The 15,517-nt window shown below is 38.5% G+C and overlaps 1 protein-coding gene across 2 annotated transcripts in view; it reads left to right on the top strand.

The window, feature by feature from the left end:
- Positions 1-369: 369 nt before the first annotated feature.
- The window catches only part of LOC124859228 (regulator of microtubule dynamics protein 2), a 47,151-nt gene continuing 32,003 nt past the window's right edge, over positions 370-15,517 (top strand). Inside the window, exons 1-3 of one of the 2 annotated variants that reach the window (XM_047351877.1) lie at positions 370-433; positions 1,415-1,482; positions 4,422-4,862. In XM_047351877.1, coding sequence (XP_047207833.1) covers positions 4,423-4,862 — 440 coding nt within the window. In that variant the 5' untranslated portion in view covers positions 370-433; positions 1,415-1,482; position 4,422. Of the gene's footprint in view, positions 434-1,414; positions 1,483-3,075; positions 3,363-4,421; positions 4,863-15,517 lie in introns of those variants that run through there. The other variant, XM_047351878.1, reaches the window with a different exon arrangement.

Consider the following 15,517-nt stretch of genomic DNA (forward strand, 5'->3'; position numbering starts at 1 on the left):
TGTTATATAGAAATTGTTAGAGGTGCCAAACGTTTGAGCACTGTTGATTTTGTTGAAACTTGTGGGATTTCCCCCAAATGGGCTCAAATAAAAGGATGGATTTTCAAAAAACTTTTAGACTGCAGTAAAACATTTTCTAAAGATGTTTTTACACATACTTAGCAAGGATTCCAATAATGGTTTTTTTGGTACTGTATTTGTATAGATTATTTATTTACAGACAGACAGTCAGTATAATTTACACCCCTTAGGTCCCATCTGAACTCTCCCTCACATCAGATTGCACAACCTTAGCAAGGACACCTCTGTGCTCTGGCTGCAGATCCAAGGTTGAGATGATAATGCACGTGTATGCGAGGCATTTTAGGCCCCGGTGCACATTGGACTCAAACCCACTGCAGGGACACGCTCAAAGGAAAGGCTTACTGAAGAGGTGAGTCATCGTTTGAGCTTAATATTGCAGAATTAAAGTCAGAACAATTATAAAAAAGGATTCATAAAAGGATTCATATAGTTGAATTAAATCTTTCACTTTTATATTATTTAACAGAGTGTGTTAGCAAAAGAACGGTATAGAGAAAGTTTCAGAAAGACCTGTTCTTGTGAAATGCCTCAGCGCCTACCTTAAATGAATACTAAATTAATTTTAATACAGTTTAGGGAAAAAAATTACATTTAGATTTGTAATTTTATTTTAATTTACATTTAGGCTTGGTCAAATATGTTTATTTTGTTTATACTTGACATCGTTCAGCAGTTTAATTTTAACTGATCTTATTGGTGATTTAATTAATTCATATAGTTTTCATTTCATTTTACTTAATTTGTATATCAACTAAATGCATTTTTATTTTATTGTTAATTTAATTATTCCATTCAGTTTTTCCTTTCCTTTTATATTTATTAAAATAATTTCATCTATTTTTTACATTTTATTTCACTTCCTTTTATTTTATTGTATTTTATTTTATTAGTTCATTATCAGCGTTCATAAAATTTTTAATACATTCAGGTTTTCTTTTTCCTTTCCTATATTTTATTTTCTGGTATTGTATTTTTCTTTTATTTTAATTAATTAATTAAAATAAAAGAGAATTAATTCCCTTTTAATTTGATTTATAGTTTATTTATTTTATTGATTTAGTTTTTCCTTTTAGTTTATTTTTACTTTTAATAATTAATTCACTGTTATTTTACTTTTAATTACCCTTGGTTTTATTTTATTCCATTGTTCATAATCATTAAGTTTTCATTTATTCCGTTTATTCATTTCCTTCTGTTTTATTTTATTTCACTGTATGTTTTTTTTTTTTTTACCTTAAATTTAATTATTCATGATCTTATTATTTGATAGCTTATTTTAATATAATTAAATTTCATTCGGAACGTTTTATTCTGACGCCTAATTTCACAGGGAATGTTTTGATCGCTGCGCCAGTGAGCTGTCAAGTCAACAGAAATCGCTCTCCGCTTACCTGTGAGGTAAGATTCCTCGCGATGAAAACTTTTGGGTTTTTGTGATAAAATTGTTTCTGATTTAAGGCGCTGCTGGGTTTGACTGGAAGGAAACTGCTTATTTATCTCCAGTTTAAACCGGTTGAATTTCGCTACATACTTTGTGTTAATGCTAGGTCTGACATTGCCATCACTAATTAACGCACCTAGCTTGTTATGACGCTGTTAAATACTTTATGCGGTAAGTGTCCGGATGTTAAATCAAGCTTCAGATACTGAAGAATTTCCTTTGAATGTTTCGCAGGTCTTGTTTCAGCGGAAGCTAACACCCTGTGCTCCATGATTAACTGGTTATCCAATTATCGCTAACTGGCCAGACACGGAAACACTGGGTACTACAGAGATTATTTACCTGAGATTGATAACGTGTTATTTTAAGCAAAAGGTGACGGAAATAACATTAAATGTAGTTTTAAGATATCAATTTTATTACATTGAAGAAGTTACCAGTGCTGCAGGGGACTGATGGGAATTGAAAAGTGTGCACAATCCTGTTAAAACAGCAGGGATTTGTCATGTATAAATAATGAAACCATGATAATCATTTCAAAACATATTTTACCATCAGTGTCAAATTTATTCTGTACAGTTCACCTGAGAAACAAACAAATCATTTAGAGGGAAAATGTAAAAAATAAAGACATGTATGTGCTCTGTGTACTAACACTTTGTTGATTTATATTTAGCCTTCAGTGCTCCTTGGTATGAGTTTCTCATCATGCCACATCTTGGCTTGGCAATATTTCGTCTGTCTACCTTTTTGCAAAAATGCACTAAATCCATACGTTGTGAGGGTTGTGGTGCACAGCTTTCTTCAGCGGACCCCACAGGTTTGATGTCAGATGTACACCCAGACTCTGGCTCCGCCATTTGAAGACTTTAATTTTCATTGTTATGAAGTCCTTCTTCATCTGCAGGTCAAAATTGTCAGTTATTTGGAGCTGTTCATTTTATTTATTTTTTTAGTTTTATATTGAACTGCATTTATGTCCCCCCTAAGATGATTTGTTTTTTTTTTTCTGTATAATCATATTTGGATCTACACTACCGATCAAAGGTTTTAGAAAGCCTTTCTCATTTAATGTCATAAAGTCTTCATGACTTATGACTATTTACATTGTATGTAGATTCTCACTGAAGGCATCAAAAAAGTGAATGAACACATGGAATTATGTAGCAAACAAAAAAATGTGAAAAGTAAATGTAAATATGTTTTATATTTTAGATTCCTGAAAGTAGCCGCCCTTTACTGTGATGACTGAAATATTAAACTCTCTTTGGAAAACCATTTCAGGTGACCACCTCATGAAGCTCATGGAGAGAACGCCAAGAGAGCAAAACAGTAATCAAAGCAAAGGGTGGATATTTGGAAGAATCTAAAATATAAAAATGTTTAGAGTTATTTCACACTTTTTGTTTACTACATAATTCCATGTGTGTTTATTCACAGTTTTGTTGCCTTTAGTGAAAATCTACAATGTAAATAGCCATGAAAATAAAGAGACCTGTTAGGTGAGAAAATTTATATCACATGAAAGGTGGAAAATGTTAAAATGATTTAACATGGTCTCCTTTTTATGCCACAGAACCTGGCATTTTAACAGTGGTGTTAGTCCGGTGCATTCAGGGGCTGGAAAATTAGGCCGATATTTGTGATTTTTTAAATAACCAAGGAGGCATATCTGTGAGCAGCCCTGTGTGGCTGTGATTGTAGGGCACAAGAAACGTGTGAAACACATGACACTACAAGCTTGTCCCAATCAAACAGCTGCAAGCCAACCTTAGAGGATTGTCAGCAATGCAACAGTCTCTTTGGGTGCTGCAAACCTTCAGTCAGCTGTGGCTTGGTGAGTTCTGCCTTCTTATTTCAGCCCACATAGGGGTTCAATGGTAAGAGAAGGGGGCAAAATTCTGATCCCAATTTAAAAAAGAAATAAAATCAGTGGGATTTGCTGATTGTTGTGGTTCTAACTACTGTTAGCGATACAATCTATTATATTTCTCTCCATTTTATGTGTTTGAACAGTGCAGGAACATGTTCACTAATAGAGGCTGTTGAACTCTTTGTGCCCATGGTTTAATGAGATACATACAGTCAGTAGTGATAAATAAACCTGCATCTTTCAGTGCTTTTCAAACACATGAAAGACATATTGGGGATTGAACTTGGAGCTGTTCAGGGACCTCCAACTTTCCAAGTCATAATTCCGACTTCAGGGGGAATTCTTGATTTATTTACAACTTGGAACTTGGAAATTTCAAGTCTTGAGTACAAATCAAATATTAAACACAGCATTATATTCCTTTCACACTTTTGCGTAGGAAGATGTTCAAGCATTGACTGTGGCACCGTGGGAGGAGTAGTTATTTTGTAATCAGAAAGTTGAGGGTTCGATTCCAGCTTTCTCCTCTCACATGTCGATGTGCCCATAGGCAGGACATTTAGTCCCAAATTCTCTACCGATCTGCGTATCGGTACATGGATGTTTGTGTGTTTGCCATTATGCCGTTCTATACATTTGATACTGTAAGATATGCAGTTGTATGACCAGCTAAGCCACGCTGCCATGTACGTTTTTAGAACCAACTACATTCAGGGCAAGAACAACATTGTGACAACAGCTTTAGACCAAAAAGGAAGCAGATTCTGAGATCAGACTGTTAATTTTTATTTTGGCTTGATGGTATACCATACTGTAGTATTAATGGTTAAATCTTCTTTACCATTCTCTGTTTTATATTTGTCTTCCTGGATGTCCTGCTTAGAGCTGGTTGAGACAAATAATACTTTATCTTACAAGCTTCATCCTCTCAGTAGTTTTGCCAAAACCTGATGTATTTACAGCAAAGTTGTTAATAATGTTATTAACAAGTTGTGTGTTTCTGGAATTTCTCCACGTCTGCAGGATGGCTCAGACAGACAAAAAGGTGCTGGTCCTGGGAGCGCTGGCCGGAGTGGCCGGCATCGGCCTGGCTGTAGTGTGTTACCGTGGTTTGAGTTTTAAGCGAAGAGTGTCCTGGTCGGGATTCTACCATAACCGCACCAATGAACAGGGATCCGGCCTCATGTTGGTGGACGGTCCTGAACTTCCCAGGGGCCAGGCAGAGGTACTGGAGCGCCTCGAGGCCCTGATCCAGTGTGTATCCGAGCTCAAAGAAGAGATGAAGGCATTGAAGACTGCTCTCCCTGCTCTGCCGGACCAAGTCAGGGAGGAACTGAAGGGTCACAGTGAGGCGCGGCGACTTGGTGCTGTTCAGAGGACCACAGCTACGAGGAGGAAAAGAGCAGCAGGCACCGTCACCACTACAGAGGGACAGAGCTCAGAGGACGCAGAGAGCGAGGGAGGGTGAGTGTCAGGGTCAAACCTTTGCAAAAATTATGTAAGCACCAAAAACAAATCTCAGGGTATAATGTACTCAAAAGGTCTTAAAATGAAACCATAGAAACCTCAGATAAACAAAAATCAGCCAAAAGTAAGTCAAGATATAGAAGACGTGTATGAAACAAGGTACCTCCTTACAGCTTTAGTAAAATAAGAGTAAGTAGCAGTATCAGGGTTTCCTAATTAAATGCACTTGATTAATGAATCATCATCAGGATGATCCCCCAGAGTTTGCTGCTCTGGAATATTTAGATATGTAAACAAAGCAAAGGTTGAACGATAAGAGCAATTATCTTAGTTAGGCAACTGTTGCTGCCCAGCAAACTAGAAGGTTTATACGGTTATTTCCAAGTCCATCATTCTTCAGAGAGAAAGATTATTAGTGGAAAACATTTAAGACATCGACAGCCCAGACTGGATTCATCACAGAAAAGGACTTAAAATAAACATGTCAGACCCTAAGAAGAGATTTTTGGGTTTTCTTTGTTCTATATTCAAATATAAACTCAAATGTATAAAAACGCACAGCATATTCCACACTGTGCTTATTTATTAAACAAAGATGCAGCACAAACAAAGAAACAAACTAAGTACACCCTATTATTCAGAAGTTTGCTGACCAACTTTAACCCCAGTATCTCTGGGTGCTGTTTGTGTCTGACTTTATCACTCTTAACATCGTTGTGGAAGAATTCTGGTTGAATTGAATTGAATTGGTCATTTTTCTCTTTCCAATATTGTTTCAGTTTATTAAGGGTTGCAGATATTTATTTCTGCATGGCTCTTTTTAGGTCCCACCTCACCAGTGCAATAAGGTGCATGTCTGGACTTTGACTAGGCCATTGTAACACAAACCCTCAGCCCTTCCGTTGTAGGTTTACTGTGTTTAGAATCACTATTCTGTTCATCACCCAGTTTGAGCCAAGCTTCAGCTGCTGGACACAAGATCTCACATTGCACTCCAAACAGTTTAGATGATAGCAAGGTCCCTGAGTCCAAATCATCACCCCTCCACCACCGTGCTTGACAGTTGGTACGAGGTGTTTGTGCTGACATGCAGGGTTTGTTTTTTTCCAGATATGATGCTGTACATTAAAGCCACACATCTCTATGTTGGTCTGATTTCTAAGGACACTGTTTCAGAAGTCTTTTAATTATTTAGCCATACTTTCTCATACTTTAGTATTTAGCATTCTAACTGAAGTCAAAACAGTCTCAGATGGAGCTTCTGGGGTTATTTGAAATTTCTCTCAGCATTGCACAGTCTAACGGTAAGATTAGTTTATTGGGACTTCCTCTCCTGGGAAGATTAGTAGCTGTTTTAAATGTTTTCCATTTGTGGATTATCTGTACAGTCTGTAGAAGGATAGACTTTAGATGACCTTGTAACCTTTCCCAGATTGTTGTTTAGCAACAACCGCTCACTAAGGTCATTGCTGATGTCTTTCCTTTTTGGCATTGTGTTAACACACAGCTGTAAGCTCCAAACCAGCAAACTGTTAAACGTTTGGATTTATAGAGGTGGTCACACTGATGATGACGATCCGTTATTAAAGTTCATCTGATCAGCAGCATCTGGACACTTACTCAATGTCTTTAGTGTTTAACACACAGCTTTTCTGTTTGAACTAAATCTTTTATCCCCTTTTCCATGGGCTCTACTTTGACCGGCTCCACTCAGCCTGTTTTGCGACCGTTTCCATCGCTGGCTTTTTTGGCCCGGTGCTGGCTTTTTGGTACCTGCATGGCAGCAGGTCCCTTTGGTGCTAACCAGAGCTGAAATGTGACGTTAACAGACTGCTGTTCACGTATTGGCCATGGCCGTGGTCAACTGCATTAGTCTGATTGCAATATTCAGCGCCATGTATTTCACTGTTGGTAAAACCTAAAAAAAACTGAACAGCGACTACAAAAATATTGTGGACCACAATGGCTGGAGCGGGTCAAAACAGAAGTCATGGCTAAGGTTCAAAATTATGGATCCCATTTATGGCCATTGTTCCACGGGTTTTGGATGGGAGGGTGGCTTGGATTTCGCAACCTCCCTATTGGAGGACATGATGTGGAGCGGTGACTGTTTATTTTACTTTGCACAGCACAGGAAGCTGCAGAAACACAACCGGTTCCGGGCCTGAGTATGGTGAGGTATAGAGGAGTGGAGCTGGGACCGGTAATGGAAAAGAGGCAGCACACTATGTTTGCAAATGGTTGAAAGCAAAAGGTGTATTTTTTTGTAGTTGTGGTGTTTGGGACATCTGCACCAAAAAATATTGGATTTCAAATTAAATCTTTTAGAAGCAACTGTAAAACAATCAAACGGTGCACTGGTGATCATCATTGAACATTAGTGTCATCAATACACAGCCTCTCCACCAGCCTCCACTGTTTAGTTTCCTTGGCTGCAGCTGAACACATTTAATCTAAAGCTGCTTTAAAATGATTGTAAATATGGTGTCTTATTATTCATCTGTATGAAGCTGCACAGAGTTGTTACCTTGACTTTGTCCCAACTTTTATTTGAATTATCAATGCATGCTTTGGCCATATCATTTCAACAGATTCTACTTTTTAATAAAAATAAAACCCTTAGATATAAACAATGAGATTAAACCATAACATCTCATTATGCAGGAAATATTTGCTTCTTTTGTAAATTTCCACTTTTTTGCTCAGTATGGGAAGTAAAAGGATCTTCATCCCTACCTATGGAAGTAGTTTGTTCGTTTTATATTTCAAATTACACTTTGACGCAGCACATATCCGCCTTAGGTGCCGCATAGAAATGGCAGACTAATCAGGCAGCCTCTTGAACCTTCGCCAGCCTCGGATAGAGTAAACAACAGATGGGTTTCTTTTTGAATTGACTGCCTTGTCTTATAAAAACAAACAGCAGCAGTAAAATGACAGAGATTCATTCAAAGTGTAAAAGCAGGATTTGAGTTTCTGTTGTTCATGACGCCATTCATTCATTATAGTGCAAACTCTGAAACAGTGTACAACTTTTGCAAAACTGAGAAAACACATCAGAAACATGATTTTCTACTAACAAGATATCTCTGCTATGATATAATTAAGCAATTTTGGCAAGTAGTTTACAAGGTAAAGCATGTGGAGTGCCAAACCAGACATCAGAAACTAGGAGCAGCTGCATTGACATCCTAACCGCACTTTTTGTTCGGTATGCACTGAGCCTTGGATCTGATCTGTATAATTATGGCCCAACCTTGTTTGTGGGGCAGGTTAACTAGATGCCTTTGAAAAGCACATTTTTTATGACCATAATTAGCATAAAATAGGTCAAGTAAATATTAACTATAAATGATAAAAGTATACGGCTGCACAATATATTGTGAATGTATCGTCATTGCAGTATCAGTGTGTGCAATATTCATATCACAAAGGACTGTTTGCCGTTCAACATTTGTTGGCCTATATATTCCAACTGTTATGAACTTGCATCTTTTATGCTAATGTAATGTTAAGCCCGTTGGACAGAGTCTCACAGCAGCAGTTGCTTACACTGGACACTAATGACGTTGCCCAAAATGCTAAAGGTCACAGAGTGATGGAAGCGCCAGGTGAGAAAGAGAAGAAAGGAAACCAGGCAATTATCGCATCTGATATCATCGCAATATTTACCAATGTTATCACATTGCAAGATTTGCTTATCAATGTAAAAAGTGTGGTTGGTCATTTATTGTCATGTGTTTCATCATACAGATGTTTGATATATATGTGTAATGTTTACCTGTAAACATATATCATTAATTGTGTACAGTAACCACCACACTCATTGACACCCCCCTGGTAAAGTTGTGTTAAAAAGTATTAAAGTAAGGTTATATTGCAGAGAACAAGTGTAAAATCTAACCTTTTATTTCAGTACATTTGTACATTTAAGAAAACAATCCCACATTAAGAAGTAATTATTGCACAAACCACTCCAGGTGAGTTGGATGTAAACCAAAGTTTAAATAAGTTGAAAAGCACATCATGCCCACTGTTAGGTATGGTGAAGACTCTGTGATGCTGTGGGCTTGTTTCTCTTCCACAGGGCTCTCTGAAATAAAAGAAGATTTCAAATAAAAATCTGGTGGTACCTTTCAGAAAACTGAAAAAGGGTCACCTTTGGGTGTTAGCTGAATAATGTTTCAACAGATGGCCAAATCAACACAGAAATGGTTCTCCAGACACAAAAACAGCCTTCTCCCATCCTATCTTGGTCCTCAGGATGAAATCTAACAGAAAACCTTTGGGCTGAGCTAACAAGAAGAGAACATGAGAGGATCCAGAGAGATTGATGAATGTTCAGAGATTCATCTCTCTGGATGCTCTAACCTTTTACAATATTATCAGCAGGCTGAGTGCTGTCCTGTTGGCAAATGAGCACAGTAGAATATAGTAGCAGGGGTTTCACTAATTGTAGTACAAAAAACTAAGTAAAAAGGCTTTTTTTTACACATAATGGTTGCTGATACGCACAGAGTGCTGTCTTTATGATATATAAACACCTTCCAGCGCCATTTACATCACTTCCCCAGCAAATGTTGTATAACCTGATTGAAGCTGGGCATCCCCCAGAACCTGTTTGCAGACTCGGATAGTTTCAGGTCCTGTACATTTCTTGGAAGAGGGGGAGAGACAGTTGATCAGTGGATAAAGGCTACACGTCACACTGGGAAACTTTCATAATGCATAAACATTTCAGATCAACCGTCCTATAATTATGTTACCATCAGCCATGCCATTGGCTAGAAGAGCAAATGGAGCCCACTGGCAGATGGGGTCTGCTGTTTTTTGTTGAAAGCTGGCGGCCACATCATAGACCCTTACAGTTCAGGTTATTGTTCTTTAAAGTAAATTACTAAATGTACACACCTCTCATAATTACTGAGCCTGCCGCTCTGTTATTTGTATGAATGGTGAAGGAACTATGTACTGTTCTCCTGCAGGAGCTAACATCTCTAATCCTTTTTAAAGAGCTCTTTGTTTCTGCATAGCTGGCTGACAAGTGAAACATCTCAACACCATATTCCACCGGGAGCCGAATTACTAAGCGTTGGATTAAAGTTTGGTTAAAAGTTTGTTGAAAACTAAAGCAGGTAGATTAGCAAGATTATTGTATTTGCTGCTTGGTTCAGATTGTAAATTTGCAGATGGTGCAACTGAACTTTTATTTACAATTGCACACTGCCTTGCACCGTGTACCGTGCCTTGCAGAAGTATAAATACCCTGTGAACGTTTCACTGTTTGTCATATAACACCTTTAAACCTCATATGTGTTAGACTAACACAAGTAGTGCAACATTGTTAAGTCAAAGAAAAAGGCTTTGTGGTTTTCAAAAATATTTTGCAAATAAAAATGTAAAAAGTGGCTCACAGATGTTTTCACTTCCCCGAAGTTAAAACCTTTTGGTGCACTTAGAGCTGCAAGTTTTTCAAGATACTTCTCTACCAGCTTTGTTATTTTTGTTATTCATCCTTTTTTGCAAAATGGTACAAACTGAGTCAGATTGGATGGATTATCTCTTTGAACATCGTTTTTTAAGCTAGATTTTTTTATTCATTTAGGTGTGGACCAATGTGGACTCAGCACAATATTTTTTGGGCCTAAGTGTGCTAATAAAAAATATAACAATACAAAGTTTTTAAAAATGTACACTTTGTTGTCGCCGCAGACAGTCAGAGCCTCAGAAAAACAAATACTGGTGTAAAAATCAAACATGTTTACAGGATCTAATAGGCTGCTTCAGTACACCAGACACATTAAGTCCTGCAGTTGTTTCTCTAAACAGTACATGATAATTGCATTCATTCATATTTTCAGATAGGTCAATTTAATAAATGCCTTAATGGAACCAACCGGAAAAACTGTAAATTTAACAATCCCCATCACACGGTCAGTTTTTGGGCTTTGCAAACATCATCAATTTGAATTTATTGTTTTCACGATAAGTCACAAGATTATCACAATAACCCTTTCTCAAATAACGATAAGCGATACGATAATTGTCCATCCTCAGCTCTGAGTAGCTTGCGTGTCCCTGCTGAAGAGAAGCATACCCCCAGCATGATGCCGCCACCACCATGTTTCACTGTGGAGATGTTGTATTCAGGCTGATGTGCAATGTTAGTTTCTGTGTTCCCCTACATGGATTGAGGCAAGCAGCAGAGGGAAAATTCTTTTGGTTTCTTTCTGCTATTCAGCCATCATGCCACTCGTCCATGAAGACCAGATGTGCAAAAGCCACAATCAATAGTCAGGTCCCACCTGAGGCATGGATCTTTGCAGCTCCTCCAGAGTTACCATGAATATATCACAAATGTATCATTATTTCTGTATTACTGTACGCAATATGCATATCGCAAAAAACTGCCCAATAAATGTTAATGTTAATTATTTCAGTGCCATGCGTTCAGGCGGTCCATGCTTGTAATGTGTTTGGCGATACTTTTTGTTAAATGCAGCATATAAAGGTTTGGAAAAGAAAGATGTATTATATTGAAGTTGGTGGTTGATACCTGACAATGTCTGAAAAGTCAAAGAAAACTCAATAGTTTTGTGAAGCTCCTTGCTGCTGCAACTCAGATCAGCCGAAGTATTTTCAGTTGACTGGTTTGCAGAACGTCTCTGTCATGGCAGCAGATTACCAACAGGGGGCGTGTGACAAGTAGGAAAGGTGCCTTGAACAGCAGCAGGCTTTGTTGTTGCAGAACGTTATGCATGTGCATGAATGGCTGAAAGCATGACTTTATTACACTCTGGGAGTGATAAATTATGTGAGCTTAATGGTTTTTCAACAGTTTTTGTTGCTGTGTAGAAAAATATTGGAATGATTATTTTATCATTTCACTTTGTCCTGCATGTTTGCTGAGATCTTTCACCTGTGACCAGTTTAAGCTTAACTGCAGGGTCACAGTGCACATCAGTCCTGCAGAACTGTAACTTCTAGTTGTTTATTCACCCCCCCGTGTGCTACAGAGACTCTGGCAGAGCAACCTCTCTGTGCCCAAGGAGACCCATCAGTCACGCTGCCTGGGAGCCAAGCTGTCAGAGTCCTCATTTCAAGGTGTCTTGTAGGAACTTGTAATTCGTTAAACAGTTCCTGGTGAGTTTATTTGAATCACGTTGCTGTAGCTCAAGGACATTACCACCTCTTTTTCTTCCTCTTCCAAAAAAACTGGCATTTCTGACATTGGATAGTTGTTGATTTAAGCAGATGTTAAGCAGAGTTTTGTTTGTGCGTGGTGCAAGCCTGTTCAGCACGGAGAGATTCTAAGAAGGAGAAAAAGGCGCTCATTGTCTGCTTTATGAGTAAAAGCTTTAGTCGAACTTCCACATGACGTTATTTAGGCTTTACTCCACACCTGTCAGTTCCCGAGACATTCACCTCCGTATCCTCGGATTAATTGGAGGCTCTCAGCCAAACAAACAGAGTTATTCGCTTTAATTTATAGGAGCTCTGTTTACACGGTGAACAAAGAAGAAGTAACATGTTCAGCTGTCAGATGTGTCTGGCCAGGTCGTGACCTGAATTTGACGAGTTTGACCACCCACGACTTTTTATGTAGGATTTATCTGTGGTTTTTACACTGAGTACACATCCTTCATTGCAAAAGTTTATTTTTGGAGCTAAATGTATTATGATTAAAATATTAATTAAGTTCTTAAACAGCGGAGGAAAAATACAGAAGCATAGCAGACACTTAAAAATGATACCTAAACTGGTTTGTTTATAGTTCAATGTAAGGCGAAGTTGGGACTGCTTAGTATGAACATGGAGAAACTGAATATCCTGCACACCTTGTACGTGTTGGAGAAACCTTTGGTGCCAAGCACAGCGGGGAGACGATTCTCGTAGTTAATATATCGTAGTTATAAAGTCATTTGTAACACTTTGGGACTCCAGAGAGCACAATTGAGTGCCTTTACCCAAGAGGAAACACACAGAACCATGAGAAAACGTCCCAGAAGTGGCCAACCTACCAACATTACTCCGGGAGTGCATCACCAACTCTTCTAGGAGGTCCTAAAAGAACCCAGAACAGCATCTAAAGCTCTGCAGGCCTCACTGCCTCAGTTAAAGTCAGAGTTCATGATTCAACACAAGAAAGAGAGACTGGAGAGATCTAAGCTAAACACTACGGCTGATCAAAATGAACACTAAGGCCTGTCTCACATTTGTAAAAAAATAAATAAATACATTTGACCGTTTGGAAAATATTCTGTGGACTGACAAGACAAAAGTGGAACTTTTTGGAAGATATTGGTCCTGTTACATCTGGTTTAAAACTAACAGCATCCCAAAAAATGATCATCACACCCAAAAGTCAAACATGGTGATAGTGTGATAATCTGGGGCTGCTTTGTTGCTATAGGATTGGGACAACTTGCTGTAATGAATGAAGCCATGAACTCTGCTCTCTGGCTGAAAATCCAGATGGATAATATCCAGTTGAGTTTTCAGCAGGACAATGATCTGAAGCACACCAGCAGGACCTCCTCTGAATGAATGAAAAAAAACTCTTGGTGTACATTTTTCCTGCATTATTCCACTGAAGCAGGTTTTATTCCTTATTTCCTAGTGCTGTTTTATTGACTCATTTTACAGGTGGGCGTTAGGTGAAACTGACATTTTCACTACAGCTTTTATGGAAACTTCTAGGCATACGTATTTTCACATAGGATGGTGTAAACTCCCCACAGTTTCCACTCAGCTCCCCCAGCTATTTTTGGAACAAAGGTTCACCACATCCCAACAGAGGCGCTATTAATGGCTGTACAGTAGAGAATCAACTGGCGGCAACACAAAGTAAAACACTGTCTTCATTACCACCTTGTAATGTCATCTCATGTTTGTGACAAATAGGTGACGGCTTCTTTTATTCGCACACATTTTTCCGGCCGTAGCGACAAAGTCATGCATGAAGCTGTCAGCTAGGTGATTCAGCTGCACTGAAAGTGGGGGGTTGCGCCTTTCATGGTGGATGGAAGCCAAATAACTGGACTCTCTCCAGTCAGTCAGGCATTGTTTAAAGGCAGCCTTTCACTGATCCCATCAGCAGACGATGATAAAAGCTGGAGGGCATGTACCCGGTCCCAGAGATGTTGGGATGGTAACTCTTATTTGTTTGGAATAGGGTAACCACAGAGACTGGCACCACTAAGCTCTTTTGAGACATCCTTTCTTTGCCCCTTGGGGTCTTCAAACTGAGTGGCTGATTTCCAGATCCTGTTGAAAATTAAAGTGCAGCTTCTTACAATAGGTGGAGTGTTGCAAGGGGGCATTCAGTTGTGGCGTTGTGAATGTCTGCTTGTCTCTGAATACAGAGCAACAAAACGGAAAAAACATGTTTTATTCCAGAACCGGAAAGCTGAAAAGCATTCACAAGCGATGAAGAGTTTGAATTAAAGACACCGCATTTAATGTTTGTCATTAGTAGGTGCATCTCATTAGATTTGATATTATAGAAAGAAATCATTTAGTCAGTAAAAAAAAAATCAAATAAACATTCATTATACTGACAGTTTATTTCTGTTAATTGTGAAAACACAAAAATGTATGTTCCAAGAAAATAACACATCAATAAAAAAATCATTTTTAGCACGGAAATGACTACCTACTAAAAGGTATGTATGTACTGTACAGTATTTGTATTCAGTACTTGGGTGTGACCTGCTTTTGCATGAATTACTGCATCAATGTGGTGTGGCATGGAGGTCTGACTGTGGTTCTGCTGAGGTGTTCTGGAGCCCAGGTTGCTTTAACAGTGGCCTTCAGCTTGTCTGCACTGTTGGCTCATTGTTGGGCAGCCTGGGCAGTTGCCAAATCCTGCTGGGAAATGAAATCCGCATCTCCATTAAGCAGAAGGAAGCATGAAGTGCTCTAGAATTTCCTGCTAGATGGTTTTGTTGACTTTGGACTTAATAAAACACAGCGGACCAACACCAGCAGATGACATGGCACCCCAAATCATCACTGTCTGTGGAAACTTCACAATAGACCCCCGGTGACTTGGATTTCCAGTTTATCCACTATTCATCCACACTCTGGGACCTTACCCCAGTGTGGTGGCTGTTGCTTACCAAATAACTGTCAAGTTAGCAGTCTTCCCCATGATTGTGTTGGCAATGACATGACATTTCTGCATCAAAGTAATTTTCTATTAGTCTTATAAAATATTTTAATTAGCTGGGAAACAGAACTTTGCTGTAAGGCTTTTCTTCTTCAAAACGTTCTAAGTCGTGTTTTTGCTTATGATAAAAAATACTCATTGACATGTAAAACAATGGACTGCAGCTGAAAAGAGCATTTTAGAGATGTGATCAGACTTAACATTTTGGGAAAAGACCATCATTGGTAGCTTTCTGGCTTTTCCTTGTTATAATACTGCTAAATCAAGTCAATTTGACAAATTTGACTTTCATATTTTAAGGTGAAACATAGGGTGTATTGATGACTTCTCCTGCTGCATGGTTAAACAGTTTCACATCAATCAATTTAAGTAAAATTTCCTCTATTTTCTGCCCTGTCCTTCAGGAACAAACTTTATTTATTGGCATGTTTGAGAGACACCAGGGCCTGCTGTTCTGTAATGAGCCTGGTCAGCAATATTT

The sequence above is a fragment of the Girardinichthys multiradiatus genome, chromosome 22 (genome assembly GCF_021462225.1).
Source record: "Girardinichthys multiradiatus isolate DD_20200921_A chromosome 22, DD_fGirMul_XY1, whole genome shotgun sequence".
Lineage (NCBI taxonomy): Eukaryota > Metazoa > Chordata > Actinopteri > Cyprinodontiformes > Goodeidae > Girardinichthys > Girardinichthys multiradiatus.